Here is a 12,538-nt window from a genome sequence, read left to right on the forward strand (position 1 = left end):
AGGGTGGAAGAAGATGAGGAAGGAGAACAAGATGGGCTAGGGTTGTTTTGTTGTAAATTCCCCTTTTCCTTTTGTTTTGCAACATAGACCCACTTGGGCTAGTTTCTTTTGTTTAAGGCCCATTTACCCAATCACACCTTGTTAACAAAACCAATAATATAATTTCGTAGTTGATCCAATGGCCCAGAGCAAGTGTCACATAGCGGAATCCGTAATAAACATAACTTAATAAATACTACACGCTACTAACTCACCACTAAATATGTAACAACACACACTAGCCCAGATGCCACACTAAAATTAAATAAAGATCACTGATGAATCAAATAAAATAAAAAAAAATGAAATAAATCAATAAATCAATACCTAAAATCCATTTTGTTATAAAATTTCCCGGAACTCGGGGCAAGCTAACCTGAGTAACGCGGGGCGTTACACTTTATTTGTTGTGTCTTTTTTATATGTGTGGTGGCGGCAACCCCATACCCCCTTGTTTTTATCAATGAAGTCTACTTTCTGACTTGCTCTTTTAGGATTTTGTGCAAAATGGCGCTTTTACCCTGGGTCGACCTCCTCCTCTTGCTATAAACGGGGGGAAAGGAAGGGTGTCTTTACCCTTGTTCGTCTTCTCCCTAATACTCCTCACTTTTTTCATTTTCTGCCATGGAGGTTTTCTTAGGTCATAGTGACCTTAAAGGGCGTCTCTGCCGCCCCTCTTTATCTGGTCTCACTTTTGTGATCGTAAGTTCCCGAACTCCGAGTGTACGCGAGCGGTGGCCAGCAAAAGAGCCAGCCCAGTGCGACAGCGCTTCAAGAGAATGAAGTTCGCCATACACCAGATGATGCTTAGGGTTTTTATCCTAGAAAGGAGGACCGACTTTCTGTATATCTGAGATTTTGAAAGTTTTTGCGCCTTATTTTTGCCTTGCATTTTTCTATAAACCTTTTGAAAATCGTCTAGGGGACGCATGTAACTTGTATTGTCGATTAAATGAATAAAGCTGAAACTTTTGTCATGTTCTTTCTCCTTGTAATTTTTCGCAACTTTTTCCTATTTGTTTCTTCTTCCTTTGACCCGCCATGAGCCATTTGGATGCTCACGTGCACCCGGAGCGTGGTCACACGCTTACAACAGGTGTGTCGCTTGAGGTTCCTTCATGCGTGGCAGGTTGGCGTTCCTTCAAAGGGGCACGTGGCGCAAGGTTATGAACCGACTCATGCGACGCTTCGTTGTTGGGACATTAAAATGTCCGTACGACGTTTCCTCTTTCCGAGTCCATACCTCATTAATGTTTTTTCAATTAACATCTTCAATGCGACTTATCGCCTTTTTTCTCGGGTAGGTGGTTGACGTCTTATAAAGCCAACTGCTTATCTTTCCTCCTCTTACTCATGGTAGTGATGGCTTGCCCCTTGGCGAAGATGAGTTGGCCTTTGAAGTCGTAAGGTTGTGCCGCGCGTTAGCCGATATGGAGAGTTTTACCCATGGTCAGGCAGACCAGGCCAACCTCTTCTACAAGGCCAACTCCATTCTTGACATGGAAAAGGTAGAACTGGAGTGCAAGATCGAGGTTCTTTGTTTTGAAAACCAGACTCTACGTGATTGCATGGCTGCCCTAAGACATGCTTTGTCTGCTAGCCCTTATGATTGCCAGAGGAACAAGTGCCGACGCCGGTCTACCCGAAAGGCTCGAAGGCACTCCCCCAATCGAAACCTTTATCGACTGAAACGGTTGTTCAGGGGAAAGCCTGTCCGTGTCGCGGCTGTTCAGGCTATGTTGTAGAGTATTGTTTTAATTTCTGGCTTTTCGTACCCGTACTTGTTGTAAGCTGATGCTACGAAGCTTCGCCAAATATTTTTTTTTGTTTTCACTTAGCGTGATCTTAGAGGGTTTGTACTTTATGTGTTGTTACTTAAAGAAAATGACATTCTCTTTTGTTTTTTTTATTTGCTTTGCTCGACCTATGTCTTTGAGAGTTGTGGTTATCCTGACTTTTCTCCCTCGGCCTAGGTTACACTTTTCCTTTCGGAAAAGCGGGACCTGGGTTTTATGGCACCGCGCAAAATCAAAACAGTATTAACGAAAAGATTCCCATTTTATTCAATAACAAGAGGAGTCACCTCTACAATGGTCGCCCACTGTTTGTCTGACGGATAATACACGTGTAAGTGCTCGGAATTCCATGGGTGGTGAAAGGGCTTGCCGTATAGGTCTTATAGAGTGTAGGTTCCTCGTCGCATGACGCCCGTTACGCGATATGGTCCTTCCCAGTTCCGGTTGAGTGCTCTATCTGAGTGTTCCTTCTTGTTTGGCATCACCTTTCTCAACACCAATGCTCCGACTGTGAATCTTCTTGGCTTTACTAGTGAGTTGTGGTACCTAGCCACTCGGCTCTGGTGTTGGGCTACTTGCTGGCGAGCGGTTTCCCTATGCTGTTCAACGAGATCCAAGGAGTTCAGAATTCCTTCCTTGTTCAGGCCCTTATAAAAGGCTTGGATTCTTAGTGGAGAGACTTCCATTTCCACGGGTACTACGACCTTTATCCCGAAGGACAATGAATAGGGGGTTTAGTTCATCGAAGTCCTAGGAGTAGTCCTGTAAGCCCTTATGACGCCTGGAAGTTCTTCTGCCCACTAGCCTTTAAGTTTCTCGAGCCTGGCTTTCAAGATTCTTTTGATGATCGTGTTCACAGCCTTGACCTGCCTGTTGGTCTAAAAGTGCACGGGGGTCGAGCTGAGGTGCTTGATGCCTATATCCTTACAGAACTTCTTTAAGTTTTGGTTGTCGAATTATTTTCCATTATCAAGGATGATGGTATTTGGGATACCGAATCGATAGATGATGAACGTCTATAAGAAAGTTGTTATATTTCGCTCGGTGATTGTGGCCAGCGGTTCAGCCTCGACCCACTTGATGAAGTAATCGACTACGACGATTACGAATTTTGTCTGGTTTTTTCCCATAGGCAATGGACCGATCAAGTAGATCCCCCACTCTGCAAAGGGCCAAGGGGCTGGCAAGCTTGTCAGCTGCTCGGCAAGTCGTCGTGTGATAAGGGTTGTTCGCTGGTATCTATCTCAACGTCGTGCGAACTTTGTGGAATCTGGTCCGCAGGCCGAGGAACTATCTGTACTGAAAGACTCCCCCCATCAACCCTGGTAGACGGGTCCGGAGAGACGAGAGCCACAAAATTGGTTGAGGCAGCACTTCCGACGCTGGCCATGTCGCTCGGAGAAACTTTACCAATCGGAAGGAGAGGTCGAAATACAAGTTCACATCTTGTGGGTGAGATGGCTGGCGACTTCATATGATCTGCAAAAAAAATGGTGAGCAATGGTAGCTGAACATTGGAAGGGGAAAAATAAACGTCCTACCTATTAGAACCACTCTAGGGGTAGGACGCTCATCGTTGCCTCTGGTTGGGCCATCGGGATCTCCGACCAGGCGGTGTTCGGTTAACTTCCCATTTGTTATAATAAGAGTGGGGACTCGTTGTGCCCAAGGAATTGCAAGGATTTTCTTCATAACGCTATTCTTCCGGGAGGCGACAGGAGGGGTCCCACCAGGGAATACTTCCAAGGAAAACCGGAAACTTAGAAGGCCATCACAGCCGAAAAATAAAGCATAAAAATTTAAAACATACCGTGCACCGTGAAGATGGATTTAAAAAGATCTCTGAGTGCCGTTTCGGATCCCAACGGTCTTGAAGATCGGGGCTGCCGATCCTGCCGCTTCAAAAACCACACTAAGGACGTGATCGCCCGTGAAACAGCGGCGGGCACATGTCCTCCCATCACTACAGCCGTATGCGCTGATGACTAACTTATGCAGTCATAATAACTCGCGGGTCTCACAGGTCGACACGACGGCGTAGCCCTAAACGAGGGCTAACTGTTATGGGTAGCGTCCGAATAGGACACGCGTTCGTCCCTCCGCGAGCGCGGGCCCACTGAGAATAATTTCTTAGAGAAGATGTCACCAAGAAAAATACGTGTCTACTCATGATAGGGCGAAACACCACAAATGGTTGTGCCCCATACGTAGCCACAGCTGGCGGCACGTGCTGCTAGCACGACGGGCGCATCCAACGGCCTTGAGCGACATGCCTAGGCGATGCAGGCGGCAGAACTACCCTGCACTATCGGGAACGCGCCCGTTTCTGTCCAACCGTACAGCACGCGACGCCCCTGCCACTTCCCACCGTCGTCCTTCTTGGTCGGCCCTCCAGGACTATAAAAGGAATGATCATCCTCCACCAAGTAAGTGAAAAACGTGTCACTGAAATCTCCAGTGTCTTATTCCTATCATTACTGTTATTACTAACTTGAGCGTCATAGTGTATTAGGCAGAATATCACACCGACATCGAGTTATTTTGGCTTCAGATCTCGTGGATTCACGATTGGACTACTCATCCAGACGCCACGTGGCCCTCCGCCAGAATTTGCCGTCAACAGTTTGATGGTTTAAAAGTTGTAAATTCGATGCTTAAATTTTAGCATTTTTTAATTACACTTTTGTTAGGTCGCTATTATTAGAATTTTATATCATTAATGAGTTGCAAGAAAGTTGGACAACGCATTAGGTCATTGAGGAAAGTTTCTAATAACTTCGTTAAATTCCAAAAAGTTGGAAAAAATTTAATTTATTGGGAGTGGCTTAACTTATTTCTTTAAAATTTATTTTAACTCATCAAAGTATGGTGTCATGTAAGCTTGTCATCCACCATTTTAATATCTACCATCTACTTAGAATAAAATTGAAACATGTTAAAACATGAAATCTTTCGACGGCCGTTTGATAACCATTTTTGTTTTTACCTTTTGCTTTTTGCTTTCTGCTTTTCTTGTTTTTGATTTTTGGTTTTATGTTTTTAAAAAAGAAAAACCATATATGTTTGATAACTCATTTTTGCTTTTTTGTTTTTGAAAAATATAAAACCAAATATGTTTGATAACCATTTTTTGTTTGTTGTTTTTCAAAAGTTAGAAAATTGGAAATATATATTAAAGAAAAAGTTTTATCTACAATAGTGATGACAATAGTGTGGGGCGGGATTGAAGATGGGCTCCTCCCATGCTCCTGAAAATTTTAGTCCACCATCTCCACCTCATTCTTCGATTCGAGAATCCATAACCATGTTAAAGAATCGTAATTTTGGGACGGGGATATTCGCGGGAAAAATTACCGATTTTGTAATTAATTCTAATTATTTTTAACATTTTATAAAGTGTAATAAATATATATTAATTATTTTTAGAATAATTATTTACTATTATAAATAATTGGTTGTAAAAAATATTTAATATTTTATTCACAATTTAGTAAATATGTTAATAAAAAATAGAATCAGGACGGGTATGAGACATGCATTTCCTATTCTTCGAGTAGGGATCTGACCCCACGAAATTTTTGTCATCCCTAATATAGAGACCTGAAATACAAGTTTAGACGGATGAAAATAAAGATAAATTTTGGAGTGAAAAGGAAAATTAGTGAAAGATAATTTAAAGACAAAAAAAAGGTGAATTTTAAAGAAAAAAATTAAAGTTGATAATAAAATATACATTAAAGAAAAAATAAATTAGAAAGAAAAAGAAAAATTATAGAGAGAAAAATAAGATAAAAACAAGATTCGAAAGATACTTTTTAGATAAAATAAATAAATAAAAAGATAAATAAAAGCTATAGTGAAAGATAATTTAATGAGAAAATAATATATAATTTTGAGAGGAAAAGTAGTTTAAGAAGAAAAAGAAAAAAATTAAAAAAACAAAATTGTAGAAAGATAAAAAGTTTGAGAAAATATCAACTTTTTAGACAGAGAGATGAGTGTGATAAAAAAAGTTAACAAACATAAATATGAAAATTTTGGATAGAGGGAAATAGTAATACATATTTAAAATATAAAAATTTTAGTGAGAGAAAAATAAATTCTGTAGAGAGAAATTTATGATAAAAAAATTTATGGAACAAAATCATTCAAATTTTTAATAGACGATTTTAATTTCCCGAGGTTAAATTCTATTCAACGAGTTTTCAATACGTTAAAGTTTCAATTTCTTCGGCATATTAAAAATTCAACAATGACAACACAATAATTTTAAATAATTTAATTCATAGATTAAATTAATTTAAATTATCTTTATATCTAAACTTATTGTATGATATATTTGAAAACAAAATGTATAGTGCAAAATTTGTCGAATTTGATGATGTCTTCATTTCCACCACGTATTTTTGCTTTCCTAACTAAGTACCAAACTTGTCAGCTTGTTGGACCAAATTGGGAAAATCGACTAAAATGACCCTCTCAAGTTTCCAATTTGTCCAAGTAATCCACCCCTAAAAAATTGTTTTGAATAACCTATCTGATTATTTTAATTAATTAAAAAAATAGAAGTTACATTTATACCCCTCAAATTTAAAAGAGAACTGTTGCACTATTTTCCTTCTCCCATCTCCCATGTTCCTCTTCCTCTTCCTCTTCCGATTTTGTCTTCGATTTGTCTCCCGCTTAATCTCTCACACCTGAAGCTTTGAGGTAAAAAGCTTCCTAATTTTATCATGTTAGTTAGGGTGTTCGAATATTGTGGATTATATACTCTTTCCTTGATTATTTTTGTTTTATTTCTTCATATCCGGCGATTTCGTCTTCGATTTTTTGGTTTCTTTGGTCTGATTTCTGTAAAATCGGTGGTTGAAAGTTATGGATTTGAAATTTCGGAGTGGGTTTTCAGGAAACGTACAAATTCTCGGGGCGATTTTGTGCGAAGTGGGTTAGGGCTTCTAGTTTTGGAGTGGGGTTTCATCTGAACCAGTTCTCGGTGGATTTCGGGCGAAGGGTTAGGTATTTCATCGTTTTGGAGTGGGTTTTATAGAATTTGAACCACTATCGGTGGATTTCGGGCGAAATAGGTTAGGGGTTCGATTTTTCCAGTCGGGTATTCACCTAAACAAGTTCTTAGTGATTTTCGGGCGAAGTGGTTAGGGATTTGAGTGAGTTTTTTGGAATCTAAACGATTTTCGATGTATTTCGAGTGAAGTAGGTTACAAATTTTCGGGCGAGGTGGGTTTGTGTTTGTATGTAACAATTCTCGACTCATTTCGGGCGTCGTGGGTGTGTAATGTCTGTGAGAATTCTCAGGGCTTTTCTGGCGTGGTGGGTGTGTAGTGTCTGTGAGAATTCTCGGGGCTTTTTAGGCGAAGTGGGTTAGATATTAGTTGTCAAGAAATTCTCTTGGTCATTCAGGTGAAGTGATTCGAAATTTGTAGAATTGTTTTAGGCTCTGGATAAATTCTCGGTGCCTGATCTCGCCCGTAAGTCAACCGATAAATCATACAGTGTTAAAAATTTTCGAGCGAAGATGCTAGATTTGATTTAATATTGTATGAATTCTCGTGCCAACTTCGTCGGAGAATTAAACCGAGAAATATGTCAGGGCAAACTTTTACATTATCTTTTTGCTTTGTATAGCAGAATGGTTAGCAGAATGGTTGCTTATTATATATGTATGGTTTGTCCTTGTCTCTAATCTTTGGAGTCTTTATTAAATCGTGTCCAGGTTAATTCAAAATGGAAATTGTTTATGCAAGGGTTTGCACAACGGTTCTTCGCGAATAAAGCTCGAACCCGGTCTCCGGTCCGACATGAGCCCTAGGATGGACCTGCACAAGAGGGTAAATACTCCGACGCTCAAGTCAGTATAGGTCGGACTCCGTAATTAGTTCGAGGTGAGATTCGATACCTAAGCGTGAAATGAAGCCCTCTATTTAACGGTGATGGATCCGACAGTACACACGACCGGCGGTTATATGTCTTTTCTCATGTCGGACCTGTCGGGTTCCGAGCAGGTCGGACCCCAGCCAGGTCGAACCTTGACGCCCATACTTAGTCTTTCATAATGGGCGAACCCGGTCTCCTCGGCTGGGCCGAGGTGGATCTTGGCAATCCCTCTTATTCAGTTTCTTCAAACACCAATAAGGGTCCTCCACGTGTCCCGGGTATGTTTTACCCCCGAACATTGGCCCCCTCTCTGTCAGGTTCGATCTCGACCTAGCAGAGAAGTTCATTCGAATCCATTCTGGACACGTGGTGACTTTTCATTTGTAGAGGGAATATGACCGTTGCGGAAGACGTTTCGATCTGCCAGGTTGTCGGAGCACTCAAGTATTTCGTCGTTGCGTATCTCGAGAAGATCCTAGCCGCTCGTTGATTACACGTGTATGGCGCATAGGTTTTTCCGATGAGCTATAAATAGTCCCGAAACTTCAGGTAAAACCTTACGTTTCCTGAATTTCTGAAGTTCGATCTGAAACAGCTCGAACCTTCTGTAGGTCAGTCATTTTCGCCTTTCTTTTTCCGAATATGGTGGTTTTCTTGTCTTCCTCTTCCAGTTGTGATAGCCTGGGTAGTGTAGGTCGGACCATAAGTAGTTCACCCCCCAAACCAAGCGATTCTGGGGAGGCCCTAGCTCGTAGGTTAGAGTCTGAGCTAAATGAAATAGAGAACTTTAGGTTCTCAAATGATGGAGAGGATACTGATACCTCTACCTCGGGCCAGGGTTTGGAGTACCCTTCAAGAATGCCCGAGCACTATCTCGGACCCCTCCGTAGGGGCTTTAAAATTCCGAATGATATCCTTCTTAGGATTCCAGAGGAAGGGGAAAGAGCTGACAATCTCCCAGAGGGATGGGTCACCCTTTATTTAAAGATGTTTGAGTACGGCCTCAGAATTCTCCTTCATCCTTTTGCCCATGAGTTCTTAAATCGAACTGGACTAGCTCCTGCTCAAGTGGCCCCCAATGGGTGGGGTGTCATTTTTGCTTTAGCCATCCTTTTTTGGTTGCGAGCTCGGGATGAGGACGAGGCCGAGCTACTAAGTGTCGAACAACTCCTTGGATGCTTCGAAGCCAAGAGGATAGCTAAGAAACCTGGTCGGTACTGCATGTGCGCAAGGAAAGGCGCGGGTAGTATAGTCAAGGGGCCGACCTCCATCAAAGGATGGGTAGGTAAGTGGTTCTTTGCCTCTGGAGAGTGGCTGGCAAAGGACGAGTCTGGTCGTGCCTTTTTTGATGTTCCCACTAAGTTTGGGAACTTAGGTATGGAGTCTTTCTTGTTTTCTTTCCTTTTAATTTATTGATTTTCACATCTAACTCGAACTTTTGTTTGCTTTGTGCAGTATCGATTAAGCGATCCCCGAGATCGCTCAAGCCACCTTCGACACCGTCAAATACTACAAGGACAACTTCTCCAAGGGCAGGAAGATCGGAACCTTGGTCACCGACAAGCTACTCTTGGAGTCGGGGCTACTTGACTACAACCCTCTAGTTCGACCAATTGAAGCTTCAAGGCCAAACTCTGAGCTCGGTAAGCCGTGTTCGATCGCGACTTCAATTTTATCTTTCCTTTGATCTCTAATTTTATGCGTGTTTATTTTGCAGCAATGGTGTGCGGATTCACTGGAAGCGTGAAGCGCAAGTCCAAAGGTCGTGCTCACACCCTCAAGACCGTGGTAGGTACTGAACCGGTGACGCCTATGTTGCCACGGACTGAGGCTCAAGGTAACTCCGGGCCATTTTCTACAGTCCCCACCCCCGTGATCGAGCTAGACCTGTTTGGGGGTCGATCTGAAGAGAAGCGTCCAAGGGAGGAGTCCGAGGCGCTTGACATATCTCCCCTGAACGAGGTGAGGGGAGAATCTCCTTTGAGGAGAAGAAGAAAGAAGAAGAAGACTTCCTCCTCCTCGGAGGCTGGGGCTCGTGGGACTCTACCTACGAGCCATGCTGATTTGGTGGATGACCCCGAAGCTCAGATGGGGGGAACGTCCGATGTGCGAATGCGGTTGAGGATGGAACCGTCAAGTTCCGGGGTGAAGGACCAGGTGTCCCGCATCTCGGCCATGTGCTTGGACCGCTGTCTGAGGAGAGCATCCATGTTCGTGAGTGATCCTGGGTCCGTACTGCAGAGGACCATTGACAACGCTGCCGAGGTAAGATCTGCTTTGCATCTACTCATTATTTTTTCTCGATTTACAGCTCGATCTAACCATCATGTCTTTTGACTTTCGCAGGCGTTTGTCGCTTCCATTCATTCAGCGATTATGATCAAAGCTGAGTTGGATGGAAGGGAAGCCCTGGCAGCAAAGGAGAAGGAGAACTCTTTTGCTGCCTTAGAGGCTGCCACCACCATGAAGAGCGAGCTACTGAAGGCTCGTTCTGAGGTGGGTATCCTGAAGGCCAAGGTAGACGCCAAGGCTGAGATTCTGAAGAAAGAGGGTGAGAAGCACAAGGCCCACCTCCGAGCAGCCCACGCTATCACCAAAGGGATGGAGAAGGAGAAATTCCAGCTCCTGAAGGAGAAGGACGACCTCGCTCAAGCTCTCGAGGAGACGGATGCCTTAATCGGACGCCTTTCTTCCGAGCTGAAAGACGCGAAGGAACGCCTCACCAATGGAGTTCTGCTGGAGGAAGCCTTCAAGCAACACCCAGACTTCGATGGGTTTGCCAAAGACTTCAGCGATGCCGGCTTCAAGTTCTTGATGAAGGGCATTGCTGTCGACATGTCTCACCTTCAGATCGATCTCAGCGATATCAAGAAGAAGTACTCTGAGAAGTGGGCTTCTGGGCCTAATGGTACTCCTGGCCCCCAATCACTGGTGGACAAGTACGTCAGGGAGCTGGACTCTGACTACTCCGACGTGGAGGAAGGGGATGCTCCTAGCCAAGAGCCTAATGAGGTCGGCACGACGCAAGAGGAGGTTCCTTCACAGCTGGGCGGATCCCAAGAGGTCAACCTTCTGGGCTCCCAGGGCGAGCTGTCCTCCCACCTCGGAAGTAGCTGAGGCTCTTTTTTTTTTTATTTTTTGTAAGTCTTAAGGCAGAGCTGCAAGGTCTACAAGCCTTGGTTCTGTTCTTTAATTTAATGAATTCTCATTCCTCAAGTTTGATTGTACTTCTGTGCATCTAGCTCTGACACTTTCTTTCATTACTTTTCCCTTAAACTTTTAAACTTGCTTTCGTAAGTCAGAACTCCATTATGGATAATTTCCATCTCGCACCTCTTAACTCGTAAATTTAAAGGTTTGAACGTAAGATAAACTCTTTTAACATCACACCCTTTACTTAAGTTTTGAATTTGAGAGTTTCTTTAATTGTTCTTTAATATTTCTCCTCGAACTCGGAAGTCTAAAAGATAATATCGAGCAATTTTAACTTTTCTACATCGCACCTTTAACTTGAACGTTCCAAGGTTTGAATTTTGAGTCTATAATTAATATTCACATCGCACCTCGAACCCGTGGGTTTGGAGCATTGAATTTCCTGAACCTTCAACATCGCATCTTTAACTTAAGCGTTCAAAGGATTGAGTTTTGGCTCGTAATTGATTTTGACATCGCACTTCGAACCCGTGGGTTTCGAGGGTTGAATTTGATCAATTTTTGTCTTTACCTTGTCGGTTTTTAAGTCTTATGGGAGTCTGTGGCCCCCATTTAACTTCTGATCGAACTCGGGTCACGAAATTAAATAACTCTGTTTATTAAAAGTTCCGTCCCTTGAAAAATTTTACCAGTCCATTTTAGAACTATTTTGACATTTCAAGGGTAATAGCGCTTCAAGTGCTCGCGTTACATGGATGCACAAGCACTCTTCCTTCCAGGTCGGCCAACATATACGTTCCAGGTCGGACTATGCCTTTAACCTCGAACGGTCCCTCCCAACTTGGGTCAAGGGTGCCCACATGACTTTGGATTTTCCTTAAGACCAAATGTCCAACTTGGAAGCTTCGAGGTCGAACTCGGGCATTGTAATGTCTGGCCATTCTGTTCTGATACTCTGCTAAGCGCAGCTGAGCCATTTCCCTTTTTTCTTCCAATAAGTCCAGGTTAAGGAGTAGCTCTTCCTCGTTCCTTGTTGGCTCGTACTGTTCTACCCTGTCTGTTGGTATGCCGATATTTACAGGTACAACAACTTCGGAGCCAAAGGCTAGCGAGAACGGAGTTTCACCAGTTGACTCCCTTGAGGTGGTCCGATATGACCATAATACTTCGAGTAGCTCCTCGACCCACCTTCCCTTTCTAGAATCCAGTCTTAGCTTGAGGCCTCGTTTTATGATTTTGTTTATCGCCTCTACCTGCCAATTTGACTTTGGATGCGCAGGGGACGAACTGAGGTGGCTTATGCCCAATTTTCTGCAAAAGTCCTTGAACTTTGCATTGTCGAACTGTTTTCCGTTGTCTGTCACAATGGTGTTTGGTATACCGAAACGGCATACAATGTTTGACCATACGAAAGATGTGACTCTGGACTCGGTAATGTGGGACAACGCCTCAGCCTCGGCCCACTTGGTAAAGTAGTCCACAGCGACAACGGCGAATTTGGTTTGCCCTTTTCCCAGAGGAAAAAGACCTATGATATCTACTCCCCATTGCCGTTTTCCCAGAGCAAAAACAAAATAGAAGAAGTGACGTGGGGTAACTCCCCACGTCACACTAACCCCCCACTCCCCTGCAATTTTGCAGGGGAGTTTAATATTATT

At 43.1% G+C, this 12,538-nt stretch overlaps 1 protein-coding gene across 4 annotated transcripts; it reads left to right on the forward strand.

The window, feature by feature from the left end:
- Window positions 1–6,404: 6,404 nt before the first annotated feature.
- On the forward strand, window positions 6,405–10,954 carry LOC111024898 (uncharacterized). Of its 4 annotated transcripts, none has more exons than XM_088127192.1 (5): window positions 6,426–6,545; window positions 7,567–9,102; window positions 9,183–9,370; window positions 9,445–9,992; window positions 10,074–10,954. In XM_088127192.1, exons 4-5 carry the CDS (start codon window positions 9,447–9,449, stop codon window positions 10,842–10,844), a joined length of 1,317 nt encoding a protein of 438 aa, XP_087983318.1. In that variant the 5' UTR covers window positions 6,426–6,545; window positions 7,567–9,102; window positions 9,183–9,370; window positions 9,445–9,446; the 3' UTR covers window positions 10,845–10,954. The 4 variants fall into 4 exon arrangements, with proteins under 4 accessions (XP_087983320.1, XP_087983318.1, XP_087983319.1 ...); XM_088127193.1 differs by having other exon boundaries at window positions 7,567–8,276; XM_088127195.1 differs by having other exon boundaries at window positions 7,567–7,735.
- Window positions 10,955–12,538: the final 1,584 nt, after the last annotated feature.

Source organism: Momordica charantia, assembly GCF_013281855.1.
Source record: "Momordica charantia cultivar OHB3-1 chromosome 8 unlocalized genomic scaffold, Mcharantia_2.0 BLBB01000008.1, whole genome shotgun sequence".
NCBI lineage: Eukaryota > Viridiplantae > Streptophyta > Magnoliopsida > Cucurbitales > Cucurbitaceae > Momordica > Momordica charantia.

Excerpts from the sequence above, each read along its gene's own strand:
- LOC111024898 (XM_088127194.1), top strand. The coding sequence starts at position 9,447 with ATGGTGTGCGGATTCACTGGAAGCGTGAAGCGCAAGTCCAAAGGTCGT. Across the intron at positions 9,993-10,073 it reads CCATTGACAACGCTGCCGAG|GCGTTTGTCGCTTCCATTCA; the intron begins GTAAGATCTGCT and ends TGACTTTCGCAG.